The sequence below is a fragment of the Schistocerca piceifrons genome, chromosome 5 (assembly GCF_021461385.2).
Source record: "Schistocerca piceifrons isolate TAMUIC-IGC-003096 chromosome 5, iqSchPice1.1, whole genome shotgun sequence".
Taxonomy (NCBI): domain Eukaryota; kingdom Metazoa; phylum Arthropoda; class Insecta; order Orthoptera; family Acrididae; genus Schistocerca; species Schistocerca piceifrons.
Genome location: NC_060142.1, coordinates 173,776,478 through 173,794,049, shown reverse-complemented (window position 1 = coordinate 173,794,049; position 17,572 = coordinate 173,776,478). Strand labels below are relative to the sequence as shown.

The window sequence follows — 17,572 nt, the reverse complement described above, 5'->3', positions numbered from 1 at the left end:
GAAGCTTCAAAGATAAGTTCTTCTTGTGCCTGCATATAGAGTTGGCGTTTCTCTCTCTCTCTCTCTCTCTCTCTCTCTCTCTCTCTCTCTCTCTCTCTCTCTCTCTCTCTTTTTTTTCTTTTCCAGAGCAGATGTCTCTTAGTCGCTGAAGGCCTTGCCACAATGGTAAGGCCAATTCCCATCAAACTAGTGAAGTTGAGTACTGTTGTGCTTGGCTAACACTTGTGTCTGCAAAGCATTGCTGGCAAGTGGGGTGCACTCAGCACTTGCGAGGCCAATTGAGGAGCTATTTGACTGAGAAGCAGCAGCTCTGTCATGAAAACTTACCAAGAAATGTGCTAACCATACGTCCCTCCATTTACACATCCAGTGACGCTTATCAGCTGAGGATGACACATGGTAGGTCGATCTGTACCACTGGGCCTTAGGCCTGTTTGGGTGGAGTTTAGAGTTTTCAGTGTCTCATACTCAATTGATTTTTCCAAATCATTCATCTTTTTAATCTCCTCTTCAGGTTAATCTTTATTTTGTTCTTTTTTTGCTTCTCTTCTAATTCAAGTTTTCTTTTCCTTTCACATTCTTGGTTATAAGCAATACACTTTGCTTGTGCTTGCTGTCCATACTTAATTAACTGCGCATGAACGAGCTCAGGAAGGAAATGGAGGTACATTTGAAAAACATCCCTCACAGTCAAAACACAGTTTAAAACTCTTTTGGTCACTGTTGTCTTATCCTCTCTTAATATGTGCTTCAAATACAATATCTTCTCTCATGCCTGCATTTCCATGGGATCACATAAGAGAAGCTTTAACAAGGTTCAAAATATTTGGACACTTTAACTGTATGGATTATGCATTTCTTCTCGAGATATGCAGCTGCCAGTAATTGCCAATACTTTTATTATCAAAAGTTGGTTCATCTTTTTCAAACTGTCAAACCCTCCACCCATCCAATAAGTAACCTTGTTGGAGATAGAATGGCATCATTTTTGCAATCTTTAACATGCCATTGCAGCTTCGACTCTTTAATCTTCCTTTGGGGTCTAAAAACCTAAAACTTTACAGTTGCGCACATCATAAAGCATGTCTTTCCCATCACATTATTGCAACTGGCAATGTAATGTTTTAAGGCATTCTCTAGAACCCACAACTAGTCACATTTTTCCAGTTTACTAAGCTCTTTGGTTACTTTCCCGCTAACAACCAGTTGTTCAAGAGGAAGCAGATTAACAAATGTAAAGAGTTCAATTATGAAGAACTTCAGAAATACTCTCATTTTTCTCAAAACAGAAATTTTCAAAAATGAGCCAAAAATGTTTCAAGTATGTTTTCTATTTCTGTGCGCAACTTGGAAATGAAAGATGTTTGGCTTTGAAATCATTGTGTGAATATAGTGAATAGTTCTGCAGATGAAATTATGAAATAAAAAATTCTGCTTCTATTGAAGGTTTTTTAAATACTCACAATGGTATTGTTGGATTTAGACTGAACAGTAGCAGAATTCTTTTTAAGGGGGTATATGCTTATCAAATAAATATTGAATACCATCCACCTGTTCCACCACCTTGTGGTTGTGTATCTAAAACCGTGTGATGTGGAATGTTAAAACTCAGACTGAATTCCTTCAAATTCTTCACAGTGAACAGGCCAACTGTCAAAATAATGGTAAATAATGACCAGAAGTCTGGATGCTTCTTGACCTAGACAATCCAGAGCCTTTACATACGCATTATACATTGTATGAATATTGCAAGTTTCAACATTTAGAGGTTGTCAGCCTCGGGTCTGCTCAATATCACTATCTAAAAGCTTAAACACTTTTTTGTTGATGTTAGGTCTATCTGATCCCAGCACAAGGAATTTATTTAACAACAAGTTGGCTTCAGAAAGCACTTCATATAATTTCTGATGTAATGTTTAAGCAACTGCTTTACCAACAAAGAAAAGTGACACACTGTTATGCAACACTTACTCTGTGACCAAACTGTAATGGCTGTATGTAATTCTTTTTTCTCTTTAGAAATAGTAGTTTCATCGAAGCTCAATGTATAATATGGTGAACATGATCCTTCTAATATATGTTCTTGGAAATCATTTGATGAAACCATAGAGTAATAGGAAATCACAGATTTCATTGTCCAAATCAATTCAGTGGTGGTGGAATTATTCTTGGTATTGTTGGTGCACATACCAAACTTGAAGGTTGTGGCAGATCTGAAAGTTCTAAATGTAACTGATGTGGTCCAAATTTATTACCAAAGTTGCGCTTGTGTTTTGTTGAAACTGAGTGGTTAAAATTGCTTGGAAACCTTTGGTCTCAAATTTAATAAAGCAACACACACTGCAAAATATCTCACTTTCACTAATTTTTTGCCTTCATGCAGAGACTTTACTTTTCAAACTATCTGCCTTTTCAATCCAGTCAATAAGAAATTTGCATTTTCTCATCTCGAAATGTTTATCACAGAGTACCTTGTTGCCTTGCACAGCACCTCACAACACAATGCTATCAGCTAAGGGCCTCAACTGTTGTCTTGGTATATGTTTGGCTTTTATATTCAAGGTGTCGCCCCTGTGGCAGCATTAGCAGCTCCCACTACTGCCCTCCCCACTACCTACAAAGATCTGGCAATAGTTGATCAGCAGACGATTTGTTGGTGCATGGGCAACTATCAATCATGTGAGTATGTGGCATGTTTTGTATCAACTGCCAACTCCACTCCTCACCACTGCCACCTGTCAGTCATAACATAATTTTTATGATTTTATCTACTTTCATCATTTGAGCATTCCAAAAAGTTAAATGAATGAAACTGGAAAAAAGTAAACAATTTATTTTCTTCCTAAAAAAGCAAAAATTGTGAGAAAGGTGAAAAAAATTTCAAAAGGTGTCAGATTTTTTAAAAAAAAGGTGACACATGAGAAAGATGACTGACTCCTCACCCTGTGTATGCCAACAGTACTTACTGGAAGTGTTTTACACAAAAATGTATAGCAAAATGTTTATATAAATATTCAGCATAGATGTTAAAATGGTTTCAACACATTCATGAAAATGTAAAGGAATTTTAAAAGACCTGTTCTGCAAATTATCCCACATACTACTTTTATCAGAGTTAGCACAATTTAATTTGATTATAACATTTGAAAATGACAGAAGTACAATGAAGTTTCTGACTTACTCTGGTTTACATATTACTTTTTGCACATGATTATGTACTTGCTCCTTGGTTTTACTGTCAATATCAATTAACATTTGTTCTCCATCATCTGAAACAAAGAACATGGTTTCAAATTACACTTATCAGAACACCTTATAGATACAATTAACTCCCCAAATAAGGCCAATTATATGATAGTAAATTATCATCCAAAAGAACCCTTCTGTGAGCAAGTATAAAAAATTTGTGGGCCGGTATTCACGTGGCCTTGATACCGATTTCTTGTTAATGTAGCTGTAATTCATGTAACAATCTAAACAAAATTTTTGTTTGCAATAGTTTTGTTTACGCAGCTTTATAGCTCTGATTTTTGTTGGGTTCTGTATGACCAGAAGCCAGTGTCCCTCTGCTGTCACTTTTTTCATAAAATGAGATATGTTTATGAGAAACACTATCCTTGTACATAATTAAAGATTGGTTTGTAACAAAAAATTATTGTTAAAATAGTTTTGCCCCAAATGGTAATTGTTGCTTATGTGGTGATCAGGTCAATATGAAACAACAAGAAAACTTTTAAGTTCATTATCTGATGTTAGTACCTTTTGTGGGGTTAATCTTTCCACTCCAGTGGTGAGTGGTGCTCAACATTGTGAAATTTCTTTTCATTTCATTGTCAAGCATCATTTGGCACAATTTTTTCACCTCTCATATGCTCCATTCTCAAATGTGACAGTACTAGGCAGCAATGCGGCATAACACTGCCATCTAGGGAAACCTGTCACAACTCAGTGTTGATCTGTAGCAATTGTGTTAAAGGTCTTAATTATTATGTTCAAGTTAGTAGGCATGAAATGGCTATTTCTTCATGTACAGTCCTTTCTCAGGAAGAGGTTGTGCAGCTTTTAGAGGGCTCTCTAAGTGAAAATGAGAATAATGATTCATTTATAAACAATTCAAGTGAAATAACGACGAAGACTGCCAACTCTGGAGACTGTTTCAAAAAATGCCAAACAATTAGAAGTTTTGTATAATAATGCCTATGTAAATATATTTGAATGCCAGTGCACCTTTTGTTTCAATGTATATCCTAATTGTTGGTTAGCAGTCACAAAAAGGCACATACCATTCTCTGTGGCACGCTCACCACCCAAGCATTGATGATTTAAATAAGAGAACATAGAGATACCCTATGTCTGCCTTACAGAGTGCAAAATGTTAACTGCCATGGTATTCTGACATTTTGTAAAGGATTTCTTTTTACATAACAATGTAAATATTGTCAAAAACTGATTTGTTTTGAGCACGGAGCACCTGAAGAAGACAGTGAGTCACGCCAACTGAAATAATGTGAGAGTTGTGTGAGAACAACAGAAACAACCTGCAGAAGGCTCAGTTATTCAACATGATTTATTCTGCATTATTCCTCATATGAACTCCCACTGGCAGTAAGTACTGTAGTACAAACAAAAAGAACTGATCACTAATTGATGCTGAAAACCTAGTTCTTTAATATGTTTGTTCACATGGTTGTTTTTTTTTTCTTTTTCTTTTTTTTTTTTATCATGAAGACTGTATGAGTAGTGGTTCTGAAAGCAGATTTCCTGAGACTCAACCCCCCCCCCCCCCCACTCTCCCTCAATCAATCAATCAAGGATAAGGATTCTGCCTACTCCTATAGTCACATGATATCTTGCGAACCATGGATGAAGGGTATCGGACAGATGCCATATTCCTTGACTTCCGGAAAGCATTTGACTCGGTGCCCCACTGCAGACTCCTAACTAAGGTACGAGCATATGGGATTGGTTCCCAAGTATGTGAGTGGCTCGAAGATTTCTTAAGTAATAGAACCCAGTACGTTGACCTCGATGGTGAGTGTTCATCGAAGGTGAGGGTATCATCTGGAGTGCCCCAGGGAAGTACGGTAGGTCCGCTGTGTTTTCTATCTACATAAATGATATTTTGGATAGGGTGGAGGATAGCAATGTGCGGCTGTTTGCTGATGATGCTGTGGTGCACAGGAATGTGTCATCGTTGAGTGACTGTAGGTGGATGCAAATGACTTGGACAGGATTTGTGATCGGTGTACAGATTGGCAGCTAACTCTAAATACAGATAAATGTAAATTAATGCAGATGAATAGGGAAAAGAATCCTGTAATGTTTGAATACTCCATTAGTAGTGTAGCGCTTGACAGTCACATCGATTAAATGTTTGGGCATAACATTGCAGAGCGATATGAAGTGGGACAAGCATGTAATGGCAGTTGTGGGGAAGGCGGATAGTCGTCTTCGGTTCATTGGTAGAATTTTGGGAAGATGTGGTTCATCTGTAAAGGAGACCACTTATAAAACACTAATATGACCTATTCTTGAGTACTGCTCGAGTGTTTGGGATCCCTATCAGGTTGGATTGAGGGAGGACATAGAAGCAATTCAGAAGCGGGCTGCTAGATTTGTTACTGGTAGGTTTGATCATCATGTGAGTGTTACGGAAATGCTTCAGGAACTCAGGTGGGAGTCTCTAGAGGAAAAGAGTAAAATGGTAAAAAGTTGTTCTTAAAAACACAGCTTGGAGTGAACAATCTCTTCAATTCTGATGAGGTGAAAATTATCCTGGGGATTCATTAACAACTGGCGTGGTGCTTTGCTCCAACTTTGCCTCTGTGTATTTATCGGAAACAGAACTAGAGCCATCAAATGCTGCTTTACCCATAGCTGAACAAGTGTGTTCCTCATAAATGATTTCTGTAAAGTCGTTTCAGGTTTGCATGGATTGTTAACTGTTACAGGAAAAGTCAGTGATGTCAGAAATGATAGGAGCCTGAATGCTTGCTTAGCCACAAGAATCCTTTGTTGATAAGATAATGTTGGCTCACGCAACTCTGCACGTGAGCTTGGTATATAGCTTGTTCCATAGGCTCCTGCAATCAGTCTGATGACCTTGTAGTGTACTGAGTCCAGCATCTTCAAGTATGTTGGTCATGGCGAGCCACAGATTGTACAAATATAATCTAGGTGAGAGCATACAGGGCCAGACAGAACTGCAACCAGCAGATCTATCTCTGTCCCAGTTCTACCCATTCAAACACTTCATGATGAACAGTGCTTTAAGGGATCTTACCGTATTTTTAGTTCCCTGAGATGCAGCAGCCAGGTCAGTTTTCTATCAAGTAAGAGATTCAAGAACATCATTGTGTCATGTAAATATAAAACAGAACCTCACAGTCTTAACTCAGGGGCATAAAATGAGAATGATCACAAATAAAATCAGTACACACAGTTTTCTCAGGGGACAAATTAAAATTTGTTCTGTCAGACCAGGCTTTTAATCTCTTCAGTTTCAATTGTAATTGATGAGAGGAAAATGCGGGACTCGAAGTGGAGCACAAAGTGAAGAAATCATCCACAAACAATGAGAAGTTCACAGGATTCTTCACTATGGATGATACCTTACTGATAGCAATTGTGAACATAGTCATGGTTAAAATGTTCTTACATGCACACACATCTGAAAGAACATACACTGATGATGATCTACATCTTAGCTGCCTGTGAATTCCTTGGTATCACCTGTATTAGGTATAGACTTACTATCCAATAGTGACATACAAAAATTTATGCTGGACTGTGTTCAACTCTCAGTCCAGCACAGATTTTCACATGTCACTATTGGGTAATAAGTCTATACCTAATACAGCCAATGTCAAGAAATTCAAGTCAGTGAATTAATTTCCAAGTACTAAAAATGTTCCTCTGAGGGATACCGTTAATGTGAGAGGACCTATCACAAAGAGCATTCCTTACTCTGTAGCTACAATGATGTTCAGCACAGAAGGGTAGCAGAAAAATAGGAAGACGACCACAAAATCCCCATTCATGTAACTGAGAGATGATTCTGTGTCTCCATGTAGTGTGGTATGACTTTTCAATGTTAAAAAAAATTGATGTTAAATGCTCGTTTTGTAGGAATGTCTCCCTTATAGACACCTCAAATAAGGTTAGGTTGCCCACCCAGTTAGCCGTGTGGTGTAAAACACTGCATTCTGCGCGGAAAGGCGTGCCGGTCCCCAGCACGAATCCGCCTGGTGGATTAGTGTTGAGGTTCGGTGTGCCGGCCAGTCTATGGGTGGTTTTTAAGGCGGTTTTCCATCTGCCTTGGCAAATGCAGGTTGGTTCCCCTTCTTCCACCTCAGTTACACTATGTCGGTGATTGGTGCACAAACAATGTCTCCATGTATGCTTACACCATAATTACTCTACCATGCAAACATTTGGGGTTACACTCGTCTGGTGTGAGACGTTCCCAGGGGGAGGGGAGGGGTGTCCACTGGGGCCCGAACCGCATAATAACCCCGGGTTCGATGTGGGGCGGCAGTGGGGTGAGTGAACTGCTGTAGCCTGTTGTGGGGTTATGTACCACTGAGGGCTACGGTGGGGACGAAGTCTCTCCGTCATTTCTAGGTCCCCAGTTCAATACTATATAAGTTTAGTTTATCAAGACAGGAACACTGCATTCTGAATCAATATTGGAAGTGACTTATGAGCTTCCTAGATTCTAGGTGGGTGTTGATCTTCCATTCTAATGCTTTTCCTACTAAAAAGTGCTATCATTACTGATTGCCTCTGAAGGGTCGGATACTGGTCACAACCTCATATTTTATTAAAAAATGCGAGGAGGGTGTCTTTATATTCAAGGTTAGGTGTCACATTTGAAATGAATTTGTACCCTCCCCCAACTTCTCAGTATGTCTGGAAACCTGAAACTCGACTCATGGACTATGTTATATAGTGAAAGTATTGTGCCATGGTCTTTCAGGACTCCACTGTCCTGTACAGTAGCTAATGGACATGATGACATTTTCCCAGGGATCTTCCTCACTGATACCCATACAACAGTGGCAGAACTTGACTGAATGATGTATTCAGAAACCTGTGTCACCGTATGCTTCACATTCTCTTTCACTGTCCATTAGGTGTTCGCTCTCACTAGCCAAAAAGCATCAAGATTCTTTGCAGGTGAATTACGCTTGAATCCGCAAAGTGCTGCCTGCCTGTCTCTTATTGCACAATGGCAAAGATCATGCCTCTAAGGAACATAGTGTCTCTGTGATGACCTGAGGATTTTTGTAAACATTCATCAGAGGTGAAGTGGTTCACAATGTTATGGTGATCCAACCAGTCTTGGATGTTGTCTCAGTGCTCAAATATGAGAAAATGCTTGTAAAGCGTACAGTTTGCCTTGCAGATTATCCAACTAGGTGGTTTCCTCTGTTTTTCGTCAAAAGCAGATAGAAACTGGGAAATGGTCCCTGGAGTGGAGGTCGTCTAAAGCTTCCCTATGGCCAAAATCTATGAGAACAGGAGAGTAGACTGTCAGACTAATGGCGGAGAATGACCTGTTGCTGTGCTAAAATGTGTCATTGCCTTGTATTTAGGAAGCATATGTTTTTAGATCTGAACATGTAGATGAAGATGAAATGGGAGATAAGATACTGCATGAAGAATTTGACAGAGCACTGAAAGACCTGAGTTGAAACAAGGCCCCGGGAACAGACAACATTCCATTAGAGCTACTGATGGCCTTGGGAGAGCCAGTCATGACAAAACTCTACCATCTGGTGAGCAAGATGTATGAGACAGGCGAAATACCCTCAGACTTCAAGAAGAATATAATAATTCCAATCCCAAAGAAAGCAGGTGTTGACAGATGTGAAAATTACCGAACTATCAGTTTAATAAGTCACAGCTGCAAAATACTAACGCGAATTCTTTACGGACGAATGGAAAAACTGGTAGAAGCGGACCTCGGGGAAGATCAGTTTGGATTCCGTAGAAATGTTGGAACACGTGAGGCAATACTAACCTTACGACTTATCTTAGAAGAAAGATTAAGAAAAGGCAAACCTACGTTTCTAGCATTTGTAGACTTAGAGAAAGCTTTTGACAACATTAACTGGAATACTCTCTTTCAAATTCTGAAGGTGGCAGGGGTAAAATACAGGGAGCGAAAGGCTATTTACAATTTGTACAGAAACCAGATGGCAGTTATAAGAGTCGAGGGGCATGAAAGGGAAGCAGTGGTTGGGAAAGGAGTGAGACAGGGTTGTAGCCTGTCCCCGATGTTATTCAATCTGTATATTGAGCAAGCAGTAAAGGAAACAAAAGAAAAATTCGGAGTAGGTATTAAAATTCATGGAGAAGAAGTAAAAACTTTGAGGTTCGCCGATGACATTGTAATTCTGTCAGAGACAGCAAAGGACTTGGAAGAGCAGTTGAATGGAATGGACAGTGTCTTGAAAGGAGGATATAAGATGAACATCAACAAAAGCAAAACAAGGATAATGGAATGTAGTCAAATTAAATCGGGTGATGCTGAGGGAATTACATTAGGAAATGAGACACTTAAAGTAGTAAAGGAATTTTGCTATTTAGGGAGTAAAATAACTGATGATGGTTGAAGTAGAGAGGATATAAAATGTAGACTGGCAATGGCAAGGAAATCGTTTCTGAAGAAGAGAAATTTGTTAACATCGAGTATAGATTTAAGTGTCAGGTAGTCGTTTCTGAAAATATTTGTATGGAGTGTAGCCATGTATGGAAGTGAAACATGGACGATAACTAGTTTGGACAAGAAGAGAATAGAAGCTTTCGAAATGTGGTGCTACAGAAGAATGCTGAAGATAAGGTGGGTAGATCACGTAACTAATGAGGAGATATTGAATAGGATTGGGGAGAAGAGAAGTTTGTGGCACAACTTGACTAGAAGAAGGGATCGGTTGGTAGGACATGTTTTGAGGCATCAAGGGATCACAAATTTAGCATTGGAGGGCAGCGTGGAGGGTAAAAATCGTAGAGGGAGACCAAGAGATGAATACACTAAGCAGATTCAGAAGGATGTAGGTTGCAGTAGGTACTGGGAGATGAAGAAGCTTGCGCAGGATAGAGTAGCATGGAGAGCTGCATCAAACCAGTCTCAGGACTGAAGACCACAACAACAACAACATATTTTCAACTACTTGAGCCTTGAACAATGGGATTTTCTGCTGTTTGATCCCAAGGACAGGTAGGGTTGCAGCCCCAAAGAGCACTAAGTGCACTGAAATCTCCTAAAAAGAGGAACGCTGGGGACAGCTGATTGATCAGCTCAAAGAGTGCCTCACTATTAAGTGCTTCCTGTACCAGTAGATAAATGGAATATTGTGTTACCTGAATGACACAAAATGTACAGTGCCAGCAATTGCTTGTAGTGTGGTAATTATGGCGATAAACAAGAAGAAGAAGAAGAAGAAGAAGAGTGTCGGTGATGAGAACTGCCACTCCTCCCTTAGTCCTTTCGCCACTGAGTTCATTCTTTCTATGTAGATGATAGCCTCATAGCACACAAGTATCAGAACCCTTAAAATGTGGTGTTCCTTGAGAGCCTTATAGGCAGGTCTAGCCTGTGCTAGGAGCTGGTTTTTCTCTATGATTTCTGAAGAAGACTGTAGTATGTCCATTATCTGTTGTTGAGGTCTGCCTTCTCTTTCTCTTTGCACCTAGGTGGGGAGTACAAGACTAATATGGGTGGATTAGAGGAGACTTGGTGGATCCTTTAAATGACCATTTCCTTTTCCAAATCTTCAGCATCAGAGGTGGCTGCTGATTTCATCTTTGTTGCTTTAGTTACTATTTTATTGGACTTTGACTTGTTATTTATGGTAAGTTATCCTTCTTGGTTAGAAACATGGGAAAGTTTGTGATTAAGTGAATCAAACACTGCTGGTGAGATCTTTTCTTTTGGGGGTAAGGGTGGCACAATGTTCTCTTGCAAGTCTTGGAACTGATTATCTGGTAGATGCAGGCTTACTGAAACCTGTAATTTTACATGCACAGCAACATGAGTAAGTGCTTGGTAGTGACATTTACTCCTTGTGTCTGTGTTGACACACAGACTTTAACTGCAAGCTATTTCACCACTAATACAGATGAGGTAACGAGTGATGGAGGTTGCATCACTTTAAATAATTTCTTTGCTTCAACCTAAAGCACAGGTTGTGTAACCTTAATTTTTCAGTCCTGCAGGCAGGATACTCTCTGCTCCAAATTGTATGTTTGTTAAAGCATTTAACACACACTGGTGGAGATGAGCATCCTCCACCTGGCTCATGAACTGATTGGCCACAGTTCCCAAAAGCAGCATGACCATTACATGGAACTGTAGCGTGAGAAAATCTTTAGCACTTGAAACACTGCAACAGATTTGGAAAATATGACTTCAAGTCACTTGTGATAGGATCTGTATCTGAAGGTAGAATGGGGAAACCTTAGCAATGGTGCCTTCTTCCCTTTTAACAATCATGGAAACATTTTGACATGACCATGCCATGCTACTATAAGTGTTCCCTGTTTCTGTATGAGGATGCTCCAGAGAGCTAACCTTGGGGAGGGGGGGGTTCTCTTGCTGGATTGGATGTGAATGCTCACCAGTGGTCCACTCATTTTACTGGGAGTGGTTTTTGAAAAATCAATAGGCTCCACAAATATCCTATGAGCACCTATGACTGGGCCCACTTGCTTGAGTAAGCTTTGTACAACTGAGATGTGGCACGTGCCCCAGAGGTTGCCTGTTTCACACATCAGCACGCATCACACCTTAAAACTAAGGTCCTACCCCTCCTCTCTCTCTCTCTCTCTCTCTCTCTCTCTCTCTCTCTCTCTCTCTCACACACACACACACACACACACACACACACACACACACACACACACCAATGAATGAAGCATTTTAAAAATAAATCAACAAATTTTGTGTGCCCGTCTCTTACTGTGGGTGAGATATGGGTCTACAATTTCACACCAGATCAAAACAGCAGTCAAAACAGTGAATAAAAGGCAGTGGACAACCACCATAAGGCTCAAGTTTATTTCAGCTTCTGGAAAGCTTGTGTCCATAATTGTCTGGGATGCAAAAGGGGTTATTCTTATTGATAAACTTGTTGTTGTTGTTGTGGTCTTCAGTCCTGAGACTGGTTTGATGCAGCTCTCCATGCTACTCTATCCTGTGCAAGCTTCTTCATCTCCCAGTATCTACTGCAACCTACATCCTTCTGAATCTGCTTAGTGTATTCATCTCTTGGTCTCCCTCTACGATTTTTACCCTCCACGCTGCCCTCCAATGCTAAATTTGTGATCCCTTGATGCCTCAAAACATGTCCTACCAACCGATCCCTTCTTCTAGTCAAGTTGTGCCACAAACTTCTCTTCTCCCCAATCCTATTCAATACCTCCTCATTAGTTACGTGATCTACCCACCTTATCTTCAGCATTCTTCTGTAGCACCACATTTCGAAAGCTTCTATTCTCTTCTTGTCCAAACTAGTTATCGTCCATGTTTCACTTCCATACATGGCTACACTCCATACAAATACTTTCAGAAACGACTTCCTGACACCTAAATCTATACTCGATGTTAACAAATTTCTCTTCTTCAGAAACGATTTCCTTGCCATTGCCAGTCTACATTTTATATCCTCTCTACTTCGACCATCATCAGTTATTTTACTCCCTAAATAGCAAAACTCCTTTACTACTTTAAGTGTCTCCTTTCCTAATCTAATCCCCTCAGCATCACCCGATTTAATTTGACTACATTCCATTATCCTCGTTTTGCTTTTGTTGATGTTCATCTTATATCCTCCTTTCAAGACACTGTCCATTCCGTTCAACTGCTCTTCCAAGTCCTTTGCTGTCTCTGACAGAATTACAATGTCATCGGCGAACCTCAAAGTTTTTACTTCTTCTCCATGAATTTTAATATCTACTCCGAAATTTTCTTTTGTTTCCTTTACTGCTTGCTCAATATACAGATTGAATAACATCGGGGACAGGCTACAACCGTGTCTCACTCCTTTCCCAACCACTGCTTCCCTTTCATGCCCCTCGACTCTTATAACTGCCATCTGGTTTCTGTACAAATTGTAAATAGCCTTTCGCTCCCTGTATTTTACCCCTGCCACCTTCAGAATTTGAAAGAGAGTATTCCAGTTAATGTTGTTAAAAGCTTTCTCTAAGTCTACAAATGCTAGAAACGTAGGTTTGCCTTTTCTTAATCTTTCTTCTAAGATAAGTCGTAAGGTTAGTATTGCCTCACGTGTTCCAACATTTCTACGGAATCCAAACTGATCTTCCCCGAGGTCCGCTTCTACCAGTTTTTCCATTCGTCTGTAAAGAATTCACGTTAGTATTTTGCAGCTGTGACTTATTAAACTGATAGTTCGGTAATTTTCACATCTGTCAACACCTGCTTTCTTTGGTATTGGAATTATTATATTCTTCTTGAAGTCTGTGGATATTACGCCTGTCTCATACATCTTGCTCACCAGATGGTAGAGTTTTGTCATGACTAGCTCTCCCAAAGCCATCAGTAGTTCTAATGGAATGTTGTCTACTCCCGGGGCCTTGAAAGAGTAAAACAATAATTAGCTAACACTAAACAAGTCACTTGGACTACCTTGACAAAAGAAAATACATATAAAGTAGCTGCATTGCAAAAGAGAAAAAAATTAATATTTTTCCAGGACACATCCATTGTGGCATACAACTTCTGTTGCAGCTCTGAATCGAATGTTACCATAGGGCATAGCTGCCCCTTACATTCATGAGGAGTATGTTTTCTATGTTCACTTATAGAACAGTAATTACTTCTAGTGAAAAATTTTATTTTGTGTGTGTGTTGATCACCTGTGAAACACACGGGGTGACATCTCGAGACAAAAGTTGGAGCCTGATGGATCATTTGAAGTGAGTGGAAAGACATTTATTAGGCACTGCAGCAACCACACAGAGATATGAGTCCAAAGAGCCCAGAATGCAGATACCGGTATACTTTCATATGAGACTTTAAGATATCAGAAAAACCTGAAAGCTGCCCATCAATTGTCCAAGTTAATAACTTTGTAGAATTAAGTCTTACTGAAAGAGGGAAATCGCATTGTTTGTTTCCTTCATGAGTAAGAATGACTTGTAATGAGCCATTGGTATTGAATGTGAGAAAATTTGGTGAAAGTCTAAACCAAGGCCAGTCACATACTCACATGTTTCATGCAACAGTGTTGTTGACATTTGCCATGAGATATAATGCGAAGGAAATAGGGTGTGTCAGCAGCTGGGTCTATGGAACTAATGAGAGAGCAGCGGACAGACAACATGTTTTGAAGGAATATTGTCAAATTATCATTTCAGTATACTACAATCACTGAAATTCTAGCACATTCAGAAGAAACAGGCACATATTTTGACACCCAAGATTACTAATTTAATTTAAGCTGTGCTATTAGGTCAGAACCTTGTAATTTGTGACATTATCAGAAGAAACACATGTATGTCACAAAAAGGATTAATAATTTAATTTTTGCGAATAAACCTACCGTAACTACTCGAATCTAAGCCGCACTCGAATCTAAGCCGCACCTGAAAAATGAGACTCGAAATCAAGGAAAAAAATTTTTCCCCAATTTAAGCCGCACCTGAAATTTGAGACTCGAAATTCAAGGGGAGAGAAAAGTTTTAGGCCGCACCTCCAAATAGAAACAAAGTTAGTCCATTTTGATATGAGACACAATTTAGGTCGAATGAATGACGATACAGCTACAGTAGTTTGGTTCGAGTCGTAAGCTTAGCAGTTAAGCTTTACCAAGTAGCCATTGCTATGCATCAGGCGCTCTGTCCGTATTTATACGGGTACCCTTCGTTTTTCACGTGCTTTGTCTGGTTTGAATTGATTGCTTATTTTTCTTTGATCTGATAAGTGCCATTCTCTTTGTTATAGGTGTTTACGTCACTCCAAGCTGAAAATGTATTACTGTACTGTGTCATGCATTGTCTGTCGCATTCTGGTAATGAGTGTTCACAACCTGTCGCCGCTCGCGGCATGGCTTGCTTTTGTGTGCGCTGCCGCCGCTTACAATTAAAAAAATATAGAGAGAGAGAGAGAGAGGAATCGTCTCATTAGCGAAACAATGGCAAGAGACTGCTATTTGTTGTTATTTACACTACTGCTTTTTTTGATAATGATCAACAAGAACCAAACAATAAACTGCATATGATAGAAGATGTTCTGAACGAGAATTTAGCGAAAATTTTTCTCTGTTTGAAAATCTTTGCAGATGCCTCTTTAGTACATTACTTTCTGCACAGAAATTAGAGTCATAATAGATTTAAAAATCTAGTCAATTGCCGTGCTTCATTTCTGAAGTATCACTATTAGGCATAAGAATAATACGAATATAAACATGACATGATATGTGTATTCTTCCGCGTTTGCTGTTGTCTCACTCTAGTTTTGTAGTTTATTAGGCAGACAGGATTTAAATGAGATAGCAGCAAACACGAAAGAATACATGGCAAAATGTTTATATTTGTATTATTCTTGTGGTGAAGAGAATACTGCATGTGATTCACAATTCATAAAAGTTCCCATTAGCAAACATCTCTTCTCACAGGTAGGAAAAAAATCAGAACATATATTGACAAACATCGCAAACAGTCTTGCCAGTCGGATTTTCGTAGTACATTGAGAAGCTGCTACATTCGAAGATGAACAATGCGGAATTTGTATTTACTTCATTGGATAATGTATGAAAATGCAGTGGTCGAAATTCGAGGCGGAGAAAAAAGCTCGTCTTCCACCTTTTTCTTTTAATTTATTTACTGACGCAGAGATTTTGGCGCCAGAATGTATCTTTGTGCCTGCGAAGCATGCCTGTGTAGCGCTACATATATTCGACGGCAGAAGTTAGTTGTGGCGGCACCTACCAATATATTTCAGAACTTACGCTTACTTTGCACTCGATTCTAAGCCGCAGGCAGTTTTTTGGAGTACAAAAACCGGAAAAAAAGTGCAGCTTAGATTCGAGTAAATACGGTAGTGCATTCCAACCTAACCTAAACCTTGGGCTAAGATACAGATCAGTTTGTCATCACAACCAGATTTTTAGTTGTCACATTTGTTGGCTTCACCAGCTCACAACCAATCACACTGCAACCTAACCACATCATATTTTGTGACATAGTTAGAAGAGACAGTCAAATATTTGTAACTAGGCTATATACACAGGTTGCAGCACTTAAATCTGGACAAATTTCAATTTGATTTTCCCACCGTATCATACTTCCATCGGAGATTCGATTCGCATTCTTTAATGCCATAGGCATCTAGTAAACAGTTAGAATCTCAAAATGGCCAAGATGTTACAGAGAAGTGCAGAGTACAACCAAAGAGCCATGATTATCGAAAGTCTTCATGCTGGGCGTTCACCCACTGAAATAGTTTGATTCTGCGGGTACCTGAAATCGACTGTTTATGATATTGTGGCCAAGTATAATGCTTCGGGTAAGTCTGGGGAAGGTTCCACTAACGAAGCAAGGAAATCTAATTTGAGGAAATGCGTGCACAATCTGTGACAGTCATTGAAAAGGTTCAGGCACTGATTTAGGAGGACCCAGGGCAATAGTTAAGGAAACTGGCATCAGCATTGAATGTCAGTGAGTGAACAATGCATCGGATGGAAGAGGAGGACCACATACAAACCATTTAGTCCAAAACTGGCTCTCAGATAACGTTGAAATATTCTGGTCAAAGGAGTTCTGGCCCCTGAATAGCCTGGATTTAAACCCCCTCGGCTACTATGTTTGGAGGGTAGTCGAAAGAGTTACCAATAAGACAAGGCACTCTAATGTCACATCTCTATGCACCACTATTGAAGCAGCACTTGCGAATATGGACAGCACTGTTTTCAAGAGTGCAGGCGATTGCTTCAGGACAAGACTGGAAGCAGTCATTGCAGCTGAAGGGGATTACATCGAGTAACGTTACTCTTGAAAGATACCACTACTTATAACGTAAAAAGATTTTCATTTTTATTTATATTTTGTTTTAATAAATTTTCTTTAAAAAAAAAGTTTCATTTGTACAGTTTTAAGCATCACACCCTATATTTAATCTGTGCACTTAGATCCCAGCCGAACCACACCCTCAGAAATCACAACATCTTCAGAAAAAAAATTGCTGAAGCAAAATTACAAACTTCACTGCTGCATGGACACACAGCAGTGAAATTTATAATCTCGCTTGTGACAAATCGATGACTCAAAAGGAGTGTTATGACTAAAAAAAAATCATGTTTTTGGGTTATCATAATCATCTGGCTATCTTAGTTGCACCGTTGTAATGAGAAACTGTTACAAGTATAAGAATGTCAAAAACAAGCAATTAAGCATACATACCACTTTTAAATTAATTCTATTTAATTCTTTTTTCGATTGAGAAATGTTACATTTTGCTTTGAACATTTTTCCTATAATGACAACAATCAAATTACTAAAGAGAAGTGTTGCATTTTGAGTTGTAACACCTTCGCATTAGGAAACTGAA

General features: G+C 39.3%; 1 protein-coding gene across 1 annotated transcript in view; it reads right to left on the bottom strand.

The window, feature by feature from the left end:
- LOC124798252 (probable 28S ribosomal protein S25, mitochondrial) overlaps nucleotides 1-17,572 on the bottom strand; it is a 57,637-nt gene that overhangs the window by 18,986 nt on the left and 21,079 nt on the right. The window contains exon 3 of the mRNA XM_047261573.1: nucleotides 3,182-3,269. Within this exon, the coding sequence (XP_047117529.1) occupies nucleotides 3,182-3,269 (88 nt within the window). The remainder of the gene's footprint in view (nucleotides 1-3,181; nucleotides 3,270-17,572) is intronic.